The sequence below is a fragment of the Carcharhinus amblyrhynchos genome, chromosome 1 (assembly GCF_965287045.1).
Source record: "Carcharhinus amblyrhynchos chromosome 1, sCarAmb.v2.hapA, whole genome shotgun sequence".
In the NCBI taxonomy this organism is placed as follows: domain Eukaryota; kingdom Metazoa; phylum Chordata; class Chondrichthyes; order Carcharhiniformes; family Carcharhinidae; genus Carcharhinus; species Carcharhinus amblyrhynchos.
This window is the reverse complement of record NC_137324.1, coordinates 163645222-163667332: the sequence shown is the minus strand read 5'-3', so window position 1 is coordinate 163667332 and position 22111 is coordinate 163645222. Positions and strand designations below refer to the sequence as shown.

The 22111-nt window shown below is 43.0% G+C and overlaps 1 protein-coding gene across 4 annotated transcripts in view; it reads right to left on the bottom strand.

Annotated features, from left to right (window-relative positions):
- The window catches only part of LOC145346944 (serine/threonine-protein phosphatase 2A 55 kDa regulatory subunit B gamma isoform), a 320021-nt gene that overhangs the window by 57552 nt on the left and 240358 nt on the right, over nt 1–22111 (bottom strand). For all 4 annotated transcript variants that reach the window (XM_080194824.1, XM_080194843.1, XM_080194837.1 and 1 more), the window contains 2 exons: nt 13513–13690; nt 1892–2056 (listed from right to left, as the gene is read on the bottom strand). In XM_080194824.1, coding sequence (XP_080050950.1) covers nt 1892–2056; nt 13513–13690 — 343 coding nt within the window. The remainder of the gene's footprint in view (nt 1–1891; nt 2057–13512; nt 13691–22111) is intronic.

Below are 22111 nucleotides of genomic sequence, written 5' to 3'. Positions count from 1 at the left end.
GTGCAGAAAAGATTTATGAGGATGCTACTAGGATTTGGTGGTTTCAGTTATAAAGGGAGGCTGGATAGACTGGGACTTTTTTTTCCCTAGATCGTAGGAGCCTTAGGGATGATCTTATAGAGGTCTATAAAATAATAAGGGTCAGGGATAAGGTAGATAGTTAACATCTTTTCCCAAAGGTAGGGGAGTCTAAAACCAGAGGGCATAAGTTTAAGGTGAGAGGGGAGAGATACAAAAGGGTCCAGAGGGGCAATTTTTTCACACAGAGGGTGGCGAGTGTCTGAAACAAGCTGTCAGAGGCAGTAGTAGAGGCGGATACAATTTTCTCTTTTAAAAAGCATTGAGAGAGTTACATGGGTAAGATGGTATAGAGGGATATGGGCCAAAAGCGGGCAATTGCAACTAGCTTAGTGGTTAAAAACTGGATGGCATGGACAAATTGGGACGAAGGGCCTGTTTCCATACTGTAAACCTCTATAACTCTAACTCTCTTCCTCAAAAGGCAGTGAAAACAGAGTTTTTGAATATTTTTAAGGCAGAGTGAGATAGATTCTTGACTAAAAAGGGGTGAAAGATTATTGGGGTTGGCAGGAATGTGGAGTTGAGGTTACAATTTGATCTTATTAACTAGCGGAGGATGTTTGAGAAGCAGAGTGGCCTATTCCTGCTCCTAATTTGTATGTTCATATGCGATTAAATAAAGCGACAGAAAGTCTCGAGCTACGTACAGTGAAAATACATATTCATAAATACAACTCCTCAATTCAGTAATGTTTAACCACTACAGACTGATGCATGAACTGTTACGGAAAACAGGCAAGCACAGAGTGGTGTGCATGGTTAGATTTATAGTAGGACAGAATGTCAGAATGAAAGAAAGCCAACTTCCTTATTTATCTGAATGCTGAACCCAGGATCTGTCCATTTTAACAGCTCCAACCAGAGATGCAATTCATCATGCTTAATTGCATTATATTCCATAGAACCACAGAACCCATACAGTGCAGAAGGAGGCCATTTAGGCCACGGAGACTGTGCTGACTCTCTGACAGAGCATCTTATCCAGGCCCACCCTATCTTCGTAACCTTGCGCATGGCTAATCCACCAAACCTATACATCTTGGGAGACTAAGGGGCAATTTAGCATGGCCAATCCATCTCACCTGCACATCTTTAGACTGTGGGAGGAAACCAAAACACTTGGAGGAAACCCATGCAGACACGTGGGGAACATGCAAACTCCGCACAGACAGTGACCTAGACCAAAACTGAACAGGGGTTCCTGGCGCTGTGAGGCAACAGATGTGCACAGATATATCAATACAGATATATCTGCATTGTTCTATTTGATACATACCTTAGTGTATATATGCTTTGGTCATAAATTATTATTATATAACAATACTTGTACATAAACCCATTGAACAAAAGCACTGATCCAGAGCATGGGGGCAGAGATTCTGCAAGTAAGCCAAGTACTTATCCCATCCCAGCAATCAGAAAGATATTGAAAATGATCAAACGAACCTTTAGATCCTGTCGTTTTAAAAATGATGGAAAGAGCCATGGCCCCCGCTCCATGAATCCTTCTAATGGTAGAAACAACTGGAATAGCTAGAACCGGGGGACATCACTGCCCTTAGTCATTAGGTTTAGGGATCATATTCTCCCAAATACAAAACAAAGTGTTCGAGAGGGTTGTTTGAAAGGCAACATACTGGATTTTTGTCCAAAGATCACCAGACCTCCTCTTCGCAGAGCTGGTCAAACTGGCGGCTGACCCACCAGACTGTGTACAGAAATTTGAGCTAAATAACTGCAAACCAGCATGCTGCAATGACTAAAATTTTAATTCTGAACCGACGGCTGCTGTTTGAGAAGAAATGCTTACATTTGGCATGCTTGTCACACAGCGCAGCTGCCCTCATGTCACAGAGCCGCAACGTGCCTTTGCTGCTGCTGTAGACCAACAGGTTACAGTGGTGGGGGTGGAACTCCGCAGCTGTGATCACTTCAGTTAATTCCTCCATGTCGACAGGCTTGATATCTACAATGTCTGGGTTAAAATCTTCATTAAGGAAAAGACACAAGGTATTTGTCACATTAATACTTCACAGAGGAGCAGCAAAGACAATACTTCACAAATAGCGACGCTGACACACTCAATTTACTCCAGACACAGAAAGCACCTGAATGGCTGCACGGTGGCACAGTGGTTAGCACTGCTGCCTCACAGTGCCAGGGACCTGGGTTCAATTCCCAGCTTGGGTCACTGTCTGTGCAGAGATTGCATGTTCTCCCCATGTCTGTGTGGGTTTCTTCCAGGTGCTCCGGTTTCCTTCCACAGTCCAAAAGACATACTGGTTAGATGCACTGGGCATGCTAAGTTCTCCCTCAGTGTACCCGAACAGGCGACAGAGTGTGGCAACTAGGGGATTTTCACAATAACTTCATTGCAGTGTTAATGTAAACCAACTTGTGACTAATAAATGAACTTAACTTTTTTTGGACCTTCAGAAGTATTGGCTCTGAGGGAAAGGCCATCTATCAATGCAAGGAGCATTCTTAAGAAAATTCATCCAATGAAGTTACAAAAGTCCAGCTACTTCCCACCTTACCTCAGATTTTCTTTGTACATCAACCAATTACAAAAAAGGGCTATAAATGCGTGAAAAATTATGTTAGCTCAATTAGAATCACAACTTATGGTTTTACCGCAATGCAATGTTTCCCAGTGTGTCTTATGTTCATATAACATGTTCAGATTCGAGAAAATTCCAGCATCTCACCACATTTTCAGCTGTTTTTGATTGTCAAGTATTTTTTCTTCCAGTCGAGAGATGGGAAAGTTTCAGGCATTTAGAACTTGTTAATAGAATCATGCAGATTGTTGGACCCTCAGTCTGTTCAAATACAGAAATTGCAAACTTCCACTGCGTGTGTCTCGACATCAAACACCACCACTATTACTTTCTCATTATCTCATACAATTGAAGAAGGCATTCTTCACAAAAGCAAGATAGTAGCTCCGAGAGGCAGTGTGTGAAAGCATAAATGCGTAAAAATAATTCTGTATGGATAAGCTACCAAAAAACGTAAGAAAAATGAGCGAGGTGGAGCTCAGTAGACCTAGGGAGAAGGGGAGAGTGAGAAAGTGTGTTAATTGAGTTAGAGAGAGTGAGAGATGGAAAGTTAATTGAGATGAAGAGGAGACAGTACTGCAGGCTGTAATTGCCTTCAGAATTTACTACAGAAATATTCCATGTGTAACAAAAATCTGTGTTCCGTCCTTAATGACAAATGAAGCAAATTGAAAAAAATGAATCTAGCTAAAATAACTAGACAGTTGTTCGCAATCATAGTTTCTTCATTCGTTCATTTGTAATCCTACAGAAATATCAGACTTTGCTAAGTAAAATCCTATGAATAACACTCATTTGATTCTTATTTTTTATTTTTCCACAGAATGTGGGTGCCTCTGGCTAGGCCAGCATTTTCATTCATCATCTCAAATTGCCCTTGGAAAGATGGTGAGCTGCCTTCTTGAACTGCTGCAATCCAATGTGGTGTTGATCCAACAATGGACAGCCTTCACAACACATAACAATGCAGAATCGCTGAGCAGAAACTGATAGCCAAGTTCTGCACACATGAGGACGGCCTCAACGGGGATCTTGGGTTTATGTCACACTATCTGTAACCCCCCACGGGGGTTGCCTGGGCTTGCAAAATCTCACTAACTGTCCTGGCTGGAGACATTACACACCTCTTCAACCTGTACCTTTAAGATTTCATAACCTGTAAAGACTCGCATTCCAACCATTATTTTGTAAATTGAATTTGTGCCTGTATATACCCTGTTTGTGAACACAAGTCCTCTCTCACCTGATGAAGGAGCGAGGCTCTGAAAGCTTGTGGTGCCAAATAAACCTCGATGGGCCGAATGGCCTCTTTCTGTACTGTAGATTTTCTATGATAGTTGGTTCCATATCTATTCAGGTTAACTAGAATGATCCTGATTGAAATTCTGTTCCCGCATCTAGTTGAGCACTAAGGCTGACTTTCATCTATTTCCAGGAACAGGTCACTAATCTGTCACCAGGAAAAGGCAAAGTCCAGGAATTTTAGATATGAAGTGAAGCTCCAGCAATTAATAGCTTGCTGCCTGGCAAATCCTACAATCAGATGCATTCATTTCCACTGCAATCCACTTCAAAATAAGCATTAAAAAAGTTCTCTGCAGAAGAGGTTAATAAGAATGCGGCTTGGTGGCATTGTGGTTAGCACTGCTGCCTCACAGCGCCAAGGACCCAGGTTCGATTCCCAGTTTGGGTCACTGTCTGTGTGGAGTTTGAACATTCTCCCCATATCTGTATGGGTTTCCTCCGTGTGCTCTGGTTTCTTCCCACAGGTTAAAGATGTGCGGGTTAGGTTGATTGGGCATGCTGAATTGACATTAGTGTCAGGGGATTAGCAGGGCAAATATATGGGGTTACGGGATTAGAATTTGGGTGGGATTATGGTTAGTGCAGACTTAATGGGATGAATGGCCTCTGTCTGCATTGTAGGGATTTCATGATTCTATTCTAAGAATAGTTCTAGGAATTTGGCAGAATGGGTTCAGTTATGAGGATAGATTGGAGAGATGAGAACTATTTTCTTGGAGAGGAGAAGGCGATTTCATAGGGATGTTCAAAATCACGAGGGGCTGGACAGAATAGATAGGGAGAAACTATTCCCGCTCATAAAAAGGATCAAGAATGAGAGGGCACAGATTGAAAGTGATTTGCAAAAGGAGCAAATGTGATGAGAGTGAGAAACTTTTCACACGGTGATTGGTTTGGAAGCGAAATGCACTGCCTGGGAGTGTGGTGGAGGCAGGTTCAATCAAACCATTCAAGAGGATTTTAGATGATTACTTGAATAGAATCAACGTGCGGGGAAAAGGCAGGAGAATGGCATTAAGTCATTTGGGGAGCTGGTGCAGACACGATGGGCCGAATGGCATTCTTCTGTGATTGTGATTTTGATTCTACTGAGATAAGCATTCCATCATTTTACAACTAACATCAAAAGGAAATGAGCCAGGCTTTTGTGTCCTCGTCATCATTTTGTTCAACTGTAATCTCTTAACACAAGATAATGAGGTTGTGTTATAAAGTGCCTTGGGTTTTCTTCCGATGTGGTGTGCAGATTTTACCATGCAGCTTTCTGCAAAGACTAATTCTGCTTTAACAAATTATAGACAACTTGGACACAGATTCCTTACTCGCTCAGAATCCAGTCATCTGCCAAATCTCTCGAGACGCAGCTATTGTCCAGTCCCAAGAACATGGGGTTGAAATGAAAACTGAGGAATTCAGCGTTTGATTGTCAATCAGTAAGTGCCAATTAGGGAGAAAGAAAACCAATGATACCTCAGTCCCCAGATAACAAAAGCTTGGCCTGTTCAAAATGTATAGTGCAAGGCCAAACAGTGACCAGATATCAACTATGTTGTAACACAGGGCGGAATTGAATGCCCCTTCCCCACCCCGGAGAGTTTGGAAGTGGGACAATATTTAATACGGTGGGAATGTGAAGAGTGAGGACACTGTCCTGGGTTCTCCTGTTTCTGCCCACTTAAGCCCTGGCCAAGAAAATTGATGGGCAGCAACCACCTCAGAGCCTCATCCAGCCACCACTGGCACTCGACACCAGCAGGTGGGGGAAGCTGCCGTGCAGCAAGCTTGAAAAGCAAACCCTTGTCAGGCTTGCGGGCTGCGATCCCTCATTCGAAGGGAGTCAGTTCCTAATAGTGGGACCCAGGGTCAGAAGAGAAGTTGGGGGGGAGGAAGGAGGAGGATCCTGCTGTGGTGCACCTACCCTCCACTTTCTTCCGCCCCCTTCCACCCACAGCCAGCGAACCCTTCCCCATGACCCCCCATCCTGCCCTCACTTGCCTGGGGCCTGGATCCTTGGGCTCGGGTAGATGTATTACCAAGTGCAACAACTGCTTCCGGTGGCACTGCCTGGATTGGACAGTTCCTGATTGGCTGGTAGCACTCCATGGGCAGGGGGGGCTAGTACTCCTGCTCCCATATCCTAAATCCTGGGGAAGGCTCAGCACTGTCCATTTGAGTTCCAGAATGGGACAGAGATGACACAGGCCTCTCACTGGTGTGAGACCCCCATAAACTCCATCCACTCTGGCAGTTAACAAATTAAGACAATGTTAGTGAGGTATTTGGTAAGCACAGAATTTCTTAATGACTAGCCATCACTCCTCAAGAAATTAGAACTGATCACATTAAATTCCGATCATACATCAATCGCACAAAAAAAATGGCAGTATTCACCAGACTGCTACTGATGCCTACAAATCACACATGTAACAAAAAACCCCAAAGGAACAGATAAGGGGCTGACTCGAAGCGTGTACTTGACTGCAAGGTTTAAAAGGATTACCCTACCTAATCTTGCCAATATTTTCCCATCTTTTGAAGGGACTGACTAATGCTGGGATATTTTGTTTTTGGCTGGAGATGCCTTTGTGGTATTCATATGCGGGTTACATACCGATAGGGGAGAGGCGATTATGACGCAGCCCATTCTCATTGTCAATTCTTAACTCACATTACGCTTTCTAGAAGAGGCTATTACAACGTGAGTATACGAACATACAAATTGACAGGAAGGTCAGCCTTGGCTGGTTTTGCCCTCCTTTCAGATTTACCTGGTTATGTAGTAGAACATACCCTAAATAACTGGAGAATAGCTGTGGTGACTTAGACTGGACAAACATCGGATTTGGTGGCACGAGTGAATGAAAATGCAAATTCTCCAACCCGACCATTCTCCTCACCAGAGTCACTGACCCGGTGGTACTGTCAATGGCTAAACCAGAGTAAAATTCAAATGGGTTGATCATCAAAGCCAAAGATAGTCCACCAAGCCCACAGACGGAAATGATTCCACGTGCACAGTGCAAACAACACCTCTAAAGTTTGTTTCTCTAAATGTATCATCAATGTTAATGATGTGGAGGTACTGGTGTTGGACTGGGGTAGGCACTGTAAGTAGTCTCACAACACCAGGTTAAAGTCCAACAGGTTTATTTGGTAGCACGAGCTTTTGGAGCGTTGCTCCTTCATCGGGTGAGTGCAGGATTAATGTTCATATTAAGGGCAGAGGAGGCAATGATCTAGTGGTATTCTGACTGGATTACTAATCCAGACGCCGAGGGTAATCCTCTGGGGACCTGGGTTCAAATCTCATCACAACAGATGTTGAAATTTGAATTCAATAAAAAATTGAAATTAAAGAGTCTCATGACCACCTTGAAACCATTCTCGATTGTTGTACAAACTTCTGTCTAACATCCTTGAGGTAAGGAAATCTTATCCGGTCTGGCTGATGTGGGATGCCAGGTCGTCAATGTGATTGACTCTTAACTGCTCTCTGACATGACCTAGCAAGCCACTCAGTTCAACGGCAATTGGCGATGGATAATAAATGCCGGAGATAAATGTTGCCACCACCGATATACAGCGATAGCAGCTTGTACCATTTACAAGATGCAATGCAGCAACTTTCCAAGATTCTTTCAATAGCACCTTCCAAGCCCACAACCTCTACCATCTAGAAGGACAGAGACAGCAGATGCATGGGAACATTACTGCCTACAAGTTTTCCTCTAAGCCACACATCATTCTGAGTTGGAACCACATTGTAGTTTCTTCACAGTCGCTGAATCAAAATCCTGGAACTCCCTTCCCAACAGCAGCACTGTGAGCTACAGTGGTTCAAGGTAGCAGCTCATCACGATCTTCTCAAGGGCAATGAGGGATTGGGGAATAAAGGCCGCATCCTGTAAAACCTCTGCCTCCATCTTGTCCAACATGTTATTGTCTTTATTTTGGTAGGTTGGTCTTGTCATGTTCTTTCTTTAACCACTTAGGTGGCAGTTCATGCCTCATTTGGGCACAACCTTTGTTTCTTTACTATATCCACTGCCACTCTCTTTAACCGTTGTATCATAAGATCTTTTGGCCTCTCCTGCTCTCCACCCCATCGCAGATCTTCTTCCCGTCGCCTCCCTTCGACCGGTCTAAAAACCGTCTTTCTTTAGTTCTGATGAAACACGATTGACCTGAAACATTGTTCCTCGCCTCAAAACTGACGAGTCTTTACATCTTTTCTTTCATTCTTATTTCAGATTTCCAGCATCCGCAGTATTTTGCTTCTGTATTAAGAGTTCTATAGAAATTCTATTTTAGTGGTATGAGTAATGCTGTATAATACCGCTTGGCATCTTTTTAAAGAACTATCATCCTCTTACCTTATGCTAATGCACAAGCTGGCTCACTTCAGCATAACAAAATTAATCTCTCAGGAACTCGGGAAGCTAGTTTGTCATTAATGGATGCTACCAAGGCCAGGTTCAACATCCGTCAGAATATGAAATGACCACTTTAGACATTCAGTGGCTGAGGACGAGTACATTGTGGAAAGAGCAACATGGTTGTCATGGCAACACAGTACCTGCCTCAGCTCTCTTGCCCGTAATCTGAAAGCAACACTTATCAGTGCATTGCCAATTGTGTTATTTTACCAACACTCGATTGATAATGACCCGCGTCCCACAACAATGTGCCTTTGCTGCAAGCCATTTTAGATTGAATAGTCGTAATGAGACCTCAGTCCCAAGTGCTCTTCTGGGCATCATTATGCAGGGATGACACTGTTGCGTTATTATAGTTTCCAATCTAAAAAGTACCAGCACTGAATAAAGGCGTCTCCAGTTAGATTTTCAAGTTGACATGATCCAAGGTGACTCTATCTCATCGAATCCCTATAGTGCAGGAGGAAGCTATTCAGCTCATCGAGTCTGCACTGACTCTCCGACAGAGCATCTTACTCAGGTCTACTTTCCCAGTCCCATTCTCTGTAATCCCACGCATTTACTCCACTAACTCCCCTAACCTACACATCTTGCGACACTAAGGGGCAATTTAGCAGAGCCAATCCACTTAAATTGCACATCTTTGGACTGTGGGAAGAAAGTGGGGCACCCAGACAAAACCCACGCAGACATGCTGAGACTGTGCAAACTCCACAATGACAGTCATCCGAGCCTGGAATTGAACCCGGATCCCTGGCGCTGAGAGACAGCAGCACTCACCAAGGCGCCACCCACTTGTGAAACTAATGATGTGGATTTTGTCATGTCACCTTTGTGGAATCAGTACAGGTGACAGTCAGTCAATGGTAAGTTGTTTTTGAGAAAATACCTGAAGGTAAACTATTGTCTCTTCCTGTTTTTCTACCAGACATAGGTGAAGAATTATTAAAACATACTTGCTCCCTGGGCCCCGCAGTGAATGTCTGGCACTCTGAGCTGGCGTCGGAGACTTCAGGTGTGCTTATCTGGTTACCTACACAAGAAACAAAGGTAAAACCAACATAATCTCAGATGACCAAAGGCTGCTCTTCCCTTTGTGACAGAGAGCTGACTGGTGATGATTTTAACCCGAGGATCACTACACCTCAGTTGAGGGGCGAGGTTGAGAAGGCAGGGCCTTCATGAATAACCTCAGCCGATACCGCAATTGAACCCATACTGTTGGTGTTAGTCTGCATCACAAATCAGCAGTCCAGCCAACAGAGCTAACGCATCTCTGCAGGATAGATCAAAAACTAGTTTAAAACCCAGGTAACTGACTCACCAATCACCCCCTGGCCATCAGACTACCATGCTAAATACCTGATAACAACCACCCCTCCCACCCTGCCCAAACCCCACTGGTCATCTGACTACCCCCGATCACCAAACTAGACTATCCAACTCACCCTTCCTACCTATTCATTCATCCATTCAATAACAGTCAGGCTAGATACTTAATCTCATCACATGGTAGCTAGTGCTGTGAAAAGGGTGGGATGGGGGTGGGTTGCTGGGTCCAATCTTCACCAGACATTACTCCACTCTTGGGGTTTCCCCAGAGGCAATGTGCTTCAGTTAAAGCTAGAACTGGAAGATCCCAGTAGAAAGGCTCAGCGGCGTCAGGTTAAGGGAATTTGAGTGCAGCAGTAATGCAATTAATATTGCTATTGCAAAAAGAGAAAATGCTGAAAAAAACTCAGCAGGTCTGACAGCATCTGTGGAGAGAGAACAGAGCCCATGTTTCAAGTCAGTATGACCCTTTGTCAGGATTTTGATTTTTCTCTTTCACTCTGTCCACCTTCATTGCTTCCCAATCCCCTCCAGGGTGTTTGACAAGGTGTTCACCAAAACTCACTTTCACAGTCATGTTGCCTTCCTCAAGCTCTGATGACGGGTGATCTTTGCATTGCCGTTGCTCTGAAGGTCCAGGCCATTAATAATAACAGCAGACACAAACAAATAGAAATGTAAAATCAACTTTCTCCAGAAAGATTAACTGTTTTCCCATTCAATGTCTTCATAGATTAGAACCATAGAATGGTTATAGCATAGACCGAGGCCATTTGCCTGTTGTGTCCGTGTTATCTCTCTGCAGGGGCAGCTTAGCCAGTTCAATTCCTCTGCCCTTTCCCCTCAACCCAGCAATTTCCTACTCTCTTCAGCTTTTTATTTCATTCTCTTTCAACAGCCATGATCGAACCTGACTCCACCACATTCTTAGGCCACGCATTCCAGATCATAACCACTCGCTACATAAAAATGTTCCTCCTCACACTGGCAAAAGAGCCAATGGCATTCAGGTTAAATCCTCTGGTGCTCAACCTTTCTGCCAACCCGAACAATTTTCCTCTGTCTGCTCTATCTCAATCTCATGATTTTGCACTATCCAATCTTCTCTCCAAACGCACAATTAGCAATGTGACCATTTTATTACAATGATTAAGAACTGCATCTCCTGTTTCAAGGAAAAGTTCTGAGCAGATATTTGATACAGGATTAAAATGTTTGTTTGTATAACTGGTTAAGTTGGAGTACAAAATATATATATTGAATATATATTTACTTTGAGATAAATTCCCAATCGAACACAAATATCCTTTAAAGCGTATAGCAGTATAGACTGGAAAAAAAACACCTTCCACTCCTGAAACCACTTCTGGTGCACAGATTAATGGATAGTGGAAGCAGTTTGAAAGACTCTGGTCGAATCAATAAGCAAAAACCTACAGCAATGTCATCGTTACTAAGTTTCTTTGAGTTAACCCTCTGTAGCCTCAGTCAACACAGCGCACTTGGCTAGTTCCATTTACGTGCAATTGGAAAACAAAACATAAACATCAGACAAGGCTGAGATTCAAACTCAGGTTTCCTCAAAGAGGAATGGAAAAGGAAAAGGGTGTGTAACAGGCACCCATTCTGTCATAACCTGCTTCACATTTATTGCTAAAAGTGAAATTTACCCTCTCCATGTAGCTGATGTCCCTTAATTGTTTAAAGGCTATCATCCCTCATCAATACTTTTGAATCACAGGATCCCTATAGTGCAGAAGGAGGCCATTCGGTCCATTGAGTCTGCATGGACTCAGGCCTTATCCTCATAACACCACACATTTACCTTGCTATGGTCAACATTTAGCCCATCAACCTAACCCGCGCATCTTTGGACTGTGGGACGAAACCTGGACGAAACCTATGTAGACAAGGGGAGAATGCAAACTCTGCACAGTCACCCAAGGCTGGAATTGAACCTGGATCCCTGGTGCTGTGGGGCAACAGTGCGAACCACTGTGCCACCCCGAATGTTGCTTACATTATCGTCAGCAGGAGCTGGTTCTGCTTCCACAATGTTACAGCTTGCAAAAACTTCCGCAGAGATTCATTTTGCTGACATTTATTTATTGAATCAAGCGCAACAACTAGAATCGAAAAGCAGAAGTTATTCAAGTTCAAATCTGGAGCAACAAAAATGACAATACTGTAAAACGGAAATGGCAGATTGAGTTCCTGTTAGCCACTGCTCGTTACCCATTTACTACAATCCTGTAACTCAGAGCCATCTTTATCTCAGCCCCTAAGTCATGTTGGTCATATTTAATACCAATTGTTTCAGGGCTGCTGATGTAAAACACTATTTTGAAATTATGAGTAGAATTTTCCTGTCCTGCCCACCCCGTAGCAGGCAAGGGGCGGATCATGCAAAGTGACCTCAGGAGGGATTTTCTAGCTTTGGAGTGAGCTTCAGAAACTTAGTGTACACTTGAACCTCAAAGTCGTTAATAATCATTTCTGTACTGGCCACAGTCAATGACCTTAAGAGTATTATTTTTTCACCTCTATGACTTGAATTCATAAATCAAACTGGCATGAGAAGCCTATTTACTGGATCTGCGAGTATAATGAAATGTATCTGTCCAATCTCAGTCTAGTTTCTGATGGTTCCTATTACCCGTGGGTCCCATGTGGAAAACTGTCTTTGTTATTTGTACGTGGAAGATGTGTAAATTGAGACCACAGCACCAGGGATGCCCTTCTGAAATAAGGCAAAGATTCCGACAAAATTCTTTCATGGGAAATGGGTGTCCCTGGCCAGGATTTAGTGCTCTCGAGGAGGTTTGGTCGCTACTTCTGTCGCATTTGATTTGAGTGCACTTGTTGCCAACACAGTGTCCTTCACCTTGACCATCATGAATATTTACTTTCTAAAAAACTTCAACAAACCATGGACAATTTTTCACAAAGGGGTGGTGGCAATTTTCCCATTTTAAAATATTTAATAGTTACTTCAGTGAAACGAATATCACAGCTGGAGTTTTGTTGGTAGTTATGGGGAGAAGTGTCACGTCAGGCTTTTAAATCTTCTTTCTCTCTCTCTCTTTCACATGCCACCATCAAATCCATGGGTAACATCTGGGCATGTGAAGGAGAGAGAGAGAGAGAGAGAGAGAGAGAGAGAGAGATGGAAGACTAAATAATGTTGCTTCTCAAATGCTTTAAGCAGCATGTTGAGGTTCACTTTACATACACTCAGCAACTGCAACACCACGTCACAAAGCATGCAGATAACCTGCAGATAAATGTGATCATTCATCGATACATTCATGATTCTATTGCATCCTACAGATGTTTCGGCATAAGCATTTTGTTTTGCGTACTGGGGCAAGAAGAGTGAGGGATGTGGAGAATTTTCAAATTAAGATGCTTCCTAGCCAGATTTGAAGAGTGACTCCACTGAAATTCACGATGCTATTTTTGGAGTGAAAAGCTGAAAGTCCCAAGTGACATGGAATATAAATGTCAAAGCCATAAAAATGAAACAAAAAGATAATAATTTCCTGCAACAAAACTAGTAGCAAAACATCCTTTGCTTTCATTTACCAAACCATAACATTGTGCGTGAAAAATTTACAAAGCAATTTGCACAGTTGATGTAGGATGTGAAACCAATGTTCATAGTGGGGGGTTTCAATGAATCCATCTGTACAAGGTCCATATTTTGTTTATGGACAGCAGATGAAATTATCAGGAAGTGTAATTTCATTGACACACAAACATTCTTTGAAGCCACACACATGCATATCAAAGGATACTGAAACTCCTGTCTGTTATTCCTAAATGCCAAAGGTTAATCCTGAGGTCATCAGCTGACATGTAGGTCTCACAGTCACTGTTGACAGAAATTGAGTTGATGTGATAGGTGTGGGCGTTAGCAAAGATCTTCCGTGGAGTTACCTCCACCATCAAATCCATGGGTTTCAGCACTGGCACCTGTGGAGAAAGAGATTAAGATTATCGTACAGCTGTTTTCATGAATTAATGATCAACGGGCTACCATCCTTACTAAAGGGGTCATATTCAGATTCTTTGAGTTTTTTAGACTTTATTTATTAGTGTCACAACTAGGCTTACATTAACACTGCAATGAAGCTACTATGAAAATCCCCTAGTCACCACACTCCAGCGCCTGTTCGGGTACACTGAGGGAGAATTTAGCATGGCCAATGCACCTAACCAGCACATCATTCAGACTGTGGGAGAAAACCAGAGCACCCGGAGGAAACCCACACAGATACGGGGAGAACATGCACACTCCGCACAGACAGTGACCCAAGCCAGGAATTGAACCTGGGTCCCTGGCTCTGTAAGACAGCAGTGCTAATCACTGTGCCACCATGCCATCCTATGGCTCCAAGGTGGAGATTTTAACAAAATTGTTCCGTTCTGGTATTGTTAATGCCTGATGTAGCAGATCTAAATTACTCAAGGATATTTTTATCCACCAGATTCATTGGTCAAACCTAGAAAAATATTTAAGACACTGGGGCTTGAATTCTTCACATTTAACTTCAAATAGCTCTGCAAAAAAATACGCTCACAGATAGCAGATCCCAGCTAGGAAACCACCAGGAATCTTGACTCGTGTTGTGTTCACCACTGGCGCGTAACGAACCAATTACATTTTAACACAACTACTATGCAGCCTTATGTATCCCCAAACTGTGGGAGGGGTTTTGGGACCCCACCAGTAGTGGGCATTGGTGGGAGTGGAAAATTTTGTCTCTTCACAAACCTGTGGGTTCCACAAAATGGGGTCATGTTCCAGAAGGGAGAAAGGAAGCATCAGACCAATGGACACTGTGCTGATTCAGGCTGGTCACTAGTTGGTTGAGAGGCTCAAGAAGGGGACAGAATCTTCCATTCTCAGTGGCTGTCTGGTGCGTTGCCTGAAAAAGCGGTGAAGCACCCACGCCGGCTCAGAGGACAAAGGCCTGCCGTATCTCCTGCCCATCAGGCAGTTAAGTGGACAGCGACTGGCCTTCCTCCGGACTGAGGACCCCTGAGATGACTTCCCACCAGGAGCTGCCAGCCAACCAGAGGTTCTCAGCTCGTACGCTTAGCAACGCTTCAGTGAAGGCAGCTGGTGCCAGAACAGCACCCCGCTCTCAGCATATCAGGATCATGGAGCTACTCGGGAAAAAAGTGCTTTTGTGGGGTGGGGGGGGGGGGGTCTGACATGGTAGGGGGGTGGTGGTCCCTGGGGGTCAGCATCAAGGGCGAGGGTGTGGTGAGTGGCCTTTCTTCAGCTCCATATCCTCGATCATTCGCAGAATTGTGCAGATCAACAGCCAACCTCAACCATCACCCCCCACCCCCACTGCCTCCAGCTAAGTGCAGCCTGCTCTTATCTGTTGCACAAGCCACTGGAGCTGGGAAGATTGCAGCAGAGGCTAGGAGACGTCCTGATGTGGTCATTAATTGACCACTTACAGAGCTCAAGTGGAGCCAGGCTGGGAAGGTTGGCCACGGGCCTTCCTGTCGAGAACTTAGTATCAATGCAGGTAGGAAAGTGTCAGGTATCAGTCCCATGAATGTGCCCACCTCCTCCTCTGCCTCCAGAAGGGGCAGAGGATTCTGACCACAGCAGTGATATTCCGTATCTGTCAGATATCCAGTCCACCAAATAAACCTGTGCAGAAAACTAGTACGTGAACCTATATTCCTTCGAACTTCAGCCAACGGTAATGAAAATCATGCAGAATGTAAGTTGTCGATTTGTTTAAAAAAAGGTACAAAGCTCCTGATCTAACAAAGCCAGTTAAAAAGCACACACCGTGTACAATTCCTACTGAGTTGCTGATAAACTGTGTGCACGGTGGTTGCAAGAGGCAGTTTGTCCTTGGGGAGGATGAGAGATACAGAGCGAGACACCATGGATTGCTCCGACCTATCCACCCAGCGTACACTTTTAAATCAACAGCAAGAGGAGAGCAGGTCACCTTCTCTCCCCACTCTTGCCGGAGGAAACGCGTGGTATTGAGGAGCCTTGACAGAAAAATAAACAAACAGTCTGGAGATAATACAATATTAACAAATGTAATCCATGTTTATTTAGGGTTTTACTCAGCTTTTCTGAACTGCCTCACAGTAATGCACTTTATCTCTTATCCTAGCAAGCTATCACCAATTAAATGGCATAGTTTGTGCCTTATTTGCAATGTAATTGTACTGTGGCTGTCAGTAGGATGCTATTCACATTATCTAAAGCTTTTCTACAGTATCACGCAGACACATTATCAGTCAGTGTTAACAGTTATGACCTTTTCTCCAAACTGCATTGACAGGCACTCTATTTTATACAGCTGCAAATCCCTGGCAGCTTTGCTACATCCCTAGTGATCTCTCCTGCCAACAGCTGGCTTAAAGCCTCGCGTAGCTTCAAAGACTTCCTTACAGACATTTTAGTGCAGGAAATGTGCAGTATTCAGCCTAACTTGCTGTACTCCCATTAAAAAGAGTCACCCAAAGCAGACCTTCGGCCTTCATGCATGAAGAACGTTGGTGTTCCATTTAAAATTCTTCACTGTTCTTTCCCCCAAAGAATCTGCTGAGTAAATAAACATGGATTGTACTTGTCAGTATGTATTATCTACCACCTAATTTTTTTTTAATGATGCCTGGAATTCACAGTATCTGTCTCCTGCTGGCTCAGGGGAAACAGAGGTGAAGATTCACTCTGCAGCCAGGAGCAAGATGGTGCCGCTTAAGAAAAAAAAACACTTATAATGATTACTTCCATTCTAATTAACATTTCTACATTTAGTCAGCACTATCTCCGAGTATGACCAATGGACAGATGTGGCTCATTCAACACTCCCTTGTTAACTTTTCTTCTCCCTTGTTGAGAAGTGTGACACAAAACCATTCACAACTATGCAGACTGAGACCGAGTAACACTAATATTATGTCAATTTCCTTTACATTTCTAACTTTCATTGAATTTTCCTTACTTACACACCAAAATATGAAGCTTCATTGCTCACCAATTCTACTTTTTACATAAAAGGTCAGGAGAAGGGTCACTGTTTTACCGCGATCAAACAAATCAAATTCTGTGTCTGTAACATGGGACTTTTCTGGGAATCAGCTTCCGTAATTCTGTCCACTATTTCATGAAAATCATGGATCAGTTGACTTGGACATCAACAGAACAGTTCCTACGTAAAGAAACAGCTGGAACAAAGTCAACGCAGCCAACCACGCACAAACTCATTATACAGATCAAACCTGGAATCACTTCGCTAATGTTTCTTACAAATGAGGAATGCTGAAATGAAAGGATGATCCAAGAGTCTGATTTATTAAAGGGATCTGAGCGCTGAGAGGGGAAATATGCCATCAGTGTGGACTGACTTCCTACCTGACATCCTCCAGACTGTGAAGGATATAAGGTCTGCTCACACAAATGGCCAATGATCCAAGAAAATATCGAGGCTAAAAATCCTAAAAACCGTAAGTACTTTGGCTTGTTTGAATTCGGAAGCGTAATGCACAATTCTCTAAGCAGCTAATAAGCTGTTCAAGCTGCCCTTCCACTGAGAGTACAATCCAATTCAAGAAATTGGAAGATCTTCCAAACAAACAGCATTTTGGATTTGGGAGTTCCAAAAATACCACTGCAAAGTGGAGGAAAGTGGCATTGGGTGTGACCTGAGCTCAGGCTTTCTCAGAATCCTACAGTGTGTGCTACCGTGTTGCCCATTTCCATTCAGATGAACACTTCTCAAAATTTACGAATTAGAAATGGGTAAGCAGAAACATTTTTCACGATGGTGCTAAGGACAAGTTGCAACTCCGGGCCTGTTTTGTTTAATGCAAGTGGAGATATCCTAGTTAAAGTAAACGCCCCTGCTACCAGTCTATGCAATTTCTCAAGGTGGTACAGGGAGGGAGGGACAAAAAATGAAATAAACCTGCTCTATTCCTATAGGTTCAAGACCAGCAGCTTTAAGTAGGTAAATTAATACAAAATCTTAGCGAGATCCCAGCTGGAGCAGTGTGTAAAATTTTGGACTCTATTCTATTGGAAAGATGCTGTGACAATAGCGAGGATGGAAGTACAGATTTGCTAGGATTCCGCCTATCTTGTAAGGCTTTCAAAATGGGCTGTTCCTATAAGGATAAGATTACCAGCTGATTTCATAACAGTATTAAAAATTATCCAGGGATAGGACAGAGTAGACAGAAACAGTTTTTTTTTCCCTCAGTAATTGATGGATTTCAATCAAAGAAGATGGTATACAATTAAAAGTAACAGCTTGAGAGCTGAAGAGATTTTGATTTTACAAACTGAAGGTTACAAGGCTGCAGAACACACTCAGAGGCAATGCCAAGATTTACCAACAGGCAGTTGAAGGAAAGGGGAATAAATGGAAATGGGAACAACATGGACACATGGGAATCAGAACAACTGGGATGTGGAGCTTAAGTTTTCATGTTTATTTATTAGCGTCACAAGTAGGTTTACATTAACACTGCAATAAAGTTACTGTGAAAATCCTTTAGTCACCATACTCCTGCACCTGTTTGGGTACACTGAGGGAGAATTTAGCATGGCAGTGCACCTCACCAGCATGTCTTTCAGATTGTGGGAGGAAACCAGAGGTGATGACAAGGAGTGTTAGCATCAGTACAAACTGATTGGACCCAACTCACATATTGGCTGGAATTAGGGACAAATAAATAGAATGGTTTCCCTTTCTTTGTTCATCTTGCAATCTCAAATTGGCCATAATGACCAAGCTGAATTGTATTTTTAATCCAATTCCATTGGAGTTGCAAAGTGATTTCAAAGAGATTAGGCTGGGTTTACTGGCCCCACCTGCCACCGAGATCATCCCGTCTTGAAGGAAGTCCATGGGCTTTTGGCTGGGCTGCTGCACCCTCCGATGGCAGGTCCCTGGAAAATCCCAGCCAGATGTTTCTGAAACTATTCTTGAGAGGAGAAATCTTGACCATTAAATTTGCCCCAAATGAAAGCTGGACATGGTCATTTGGTGGAAATATTATAACTGGGTGTTGAAATTTTAAGAAGCTATCACGCTCCATGGCAAAGAATTTGGACCAATTTGAGCTCAGATTATAGCTCTTAAGAGTTTATTTCACTCCTAAATAGGTTTGAAGTCTCAGCGAAATAATGCACTTTTTTCCTCGATGATCGCTAATGTAGCACATAATACAGCAGCTACTTGGAGTAGTCATTATTTTACCATATGGGGCAATCATTTTCAATAACTGTGTGAAAGTATCAGTCAATGAGGCCAGGATGGAGATAATGGAGAGTTTTGGGAATCATTCAATGTTAAGAATTTAAGCCGTCTGTCAGCAATTTGATGCTCAGCTGAGGGTTAAAAGGATCACCTTTGGGTCCTCAGAGTCTGTCAGTTTTAGCCAGAAGGAAACCAGCCAATTGAATCTCACATCAAAACCCTGTGAAATATTGAATAAGGTAGGGGATTAATGGAGCCCAAAATCTCTCGAAGGATCCTAAGCCACATCCCCACTGGATAGCAATTTAGTTTAATGCACAAAGTTGATACACTTGAAGGCCATTTCACTGATTTCCAATGGCTAAGCTAGACTTTTCTTCATTATGCACGTCATGCCTTAGAGGTTAACTTATCCACGTACTTTCTTAAACATCTCCTTTCCAATGGGCAGAGAGAGGTGCATTGAGCTGTCTTAGGTGCAGAGCTATTGTTAATGCCCTTAAAATACATGTATTGAGTTGTTACAATCCCAGTCGATGTTATAACTGAACTGGGAGAGCCCAGAATGGAACCATAGCTCAAAAGATGAACTAAGAAAACAGGGAGCAATACAGTTGCAGGAACACCAAATAATTTTAATTAAAAAAATGATTAAACATGAATCATAGAATCCTACAGTGCAGAAGGAGGCCATTTGGCCCACTGAGCCTACACCGACAACAATCCCACCCAGCCCCTATCCCCGTAACCTCACGTTTACCCTGCTAATCCCTTGACACGAAGGGACAGTTTAGCAGGGCCGATCAACCTAACTTGCGCATCTTTGGACTGTGGGAGGAAACTGGAGCACCTGGAGGAAACCCATGCAGACACAGGGAGAACATGCAAACTCTACACAAGCAGTGACCCTAGGCCGGAATTGAACCTGGTTTCCTGGCACTGCAAGGCAGCAGTGCTAACCACTGTGCTACCGTGCCACGTTGGATTATGACACAATACTTTTTTTTACCTCTTAACCTCACAAATATCCACAGAAGTTGAAGTAAACACAGGCTACAAAGTAATATATTAAGCTACAATGGTCTCAGCGATGTGACGTCCCTCTGAACACAAGCTGGCTGTGGCCAAACACACACACACCACTCTGAACTCAAGTGTCGATGGATTTCTTCTCAGAATCCCCCCAGATGATTTTCTTTAACCATGTGCCACCTTGTGTCTCAATGAACTCCAGCTTCCACACAAGTGATTTCAAATTCCACTTTCAAAAAGACACACTTTCAAATCTTCTTGTAAACAACAGTGCTTTCCCTCAACAGTTTGCATGACGAATCCAGTCCAGATTTTCCAACTATTCTTTCAAAGCTTCTGCTCCACTTTTAACAAACAATCCAGCATCAAAGTTTCACAGCTCACCCTTCAGAATTTCATTGTCTTTGACTGTTGTACAAACTGTTCCCAACTGCTTCAACTAATGATTCCCAGATACTGTTAAGATGGCACCAAACTTTTGATTTACCTGTGAAGTCTGCTCTCTCACTTTAAATCTGGTTACTGCAGCCATCTCTTGAGTGTAAAAGCTCCACTGCGTTATTCACCCTGATTCCACCGTACAGTCTGTGCTGGCACAACTTTCAATAACATTACCTAACATTACTGTGAGGATAGCGTGGTGGTACAATGGTTGGCACTGCTGCCTCTCAGCACCAGGGACACAGGTGCAATCATGGTTTTGGTCAGTGCCTGTGTGGAGTCTGCACATTCACCCTGTGTCTGCGCAGGTTTCCTCTGGATGCTCTGCTTTCCTCCCGCAGTCCAAAAGACGTGCTGGTTAGATGCACTGGCCATGCTGAAATTCAGTGTACCCGAACAGCAAAGCAACTAAGGGATTTTCACAGTAACTTCAATGATGTGTTAATCTAAGCCTACTTGTGACACTAATAAATAAATATACAAACTTAACTTTAAATCAAAAAAATACCTACTCATTTGTTATTAAATAAATGCTTCTAATTAACCTAATTTGTTATTAAATAGGTGTTTCCACCAGCCTCTTCTGACAATTGATCCCAGTTTTGGTGCTGGGTTTATGAAACACAGTAAAAAGTCTGACAACACCAGGTTTTAGTCCAACCTATTTATTTGATAATATTCTCACAAGCTTTCGGGTTAGTCCCTTCGTCAGGTGAATGGAGAGTTCTGGCCTCAGACAGAGCATATAAAGCACAGACAGTTTAGAGATTACTGATTAGAATGCGAATCCTTACACCTAACCTGCTGTTCGTGCTTTATATGCTCTGTCTGAGGCCAGAACTCTCCATTCACCTGACGAAGGGACTAACCCAAAAGCTTGTGAGTATATTATCAAATAAATAGGTTGGACTAAAACCTGGTGTTGTCAGACTTTTCACTGTGTTTACGCCAGTCCAACGCCGGCATACCCACATCATGACTTTATGAAACACACCAGCATTCCATTCTATCTGACCCAATAATTGGGTAATTACGTGCCAATCTCAATTGAGTTCACACAAACAGCTTATGTCATGACTGCTGTGAGAGATCACCACATTATGTAAAACCAAATCAGACCCATGTCTCATTTTCTGCTGACTCCCAGTTCTTGGTAAGATCACTGTCTGAGGGAAGTGAATCTCACCCAAATATAATCGAAGAATTCTAATCAGCATCTAAATATTCAAGAACATCTGGACATTTTAACAAACGTTCATTAAATCTCCATAAAGGGGGTACATTAGATCAAGTGTCGAATAGATTTAGGCAATGTAATGGTAATTTTAATAAGAGGCATTCTGTAATGGTGGCATTCTGACATGACAATTGTAGCTAATCTAAAATAACGTTTGGGAGGTGTGAAAAGTGAGAATAATCACATCCCCTGGGATGGCTCAGCCTCCAGGCTTTGTCCTGTTTATTGACAGAGTCATCAGCTAGGATTCAGAGCACCAGGCCAAATCTGTCAGTCGACAGAGTCAGGAAAGCTGACAGACCCCTGCAAAAAATAAAGTTGCTAACTCAAAAAGTGGTGCAAGACCAAAATATAGCTCTGAATAAAGGCCTTTGGCCAAAGCCTCTGCTTCAAAGGTGAACAAATATGTCAGTTTCCTTTTAATTATATTTA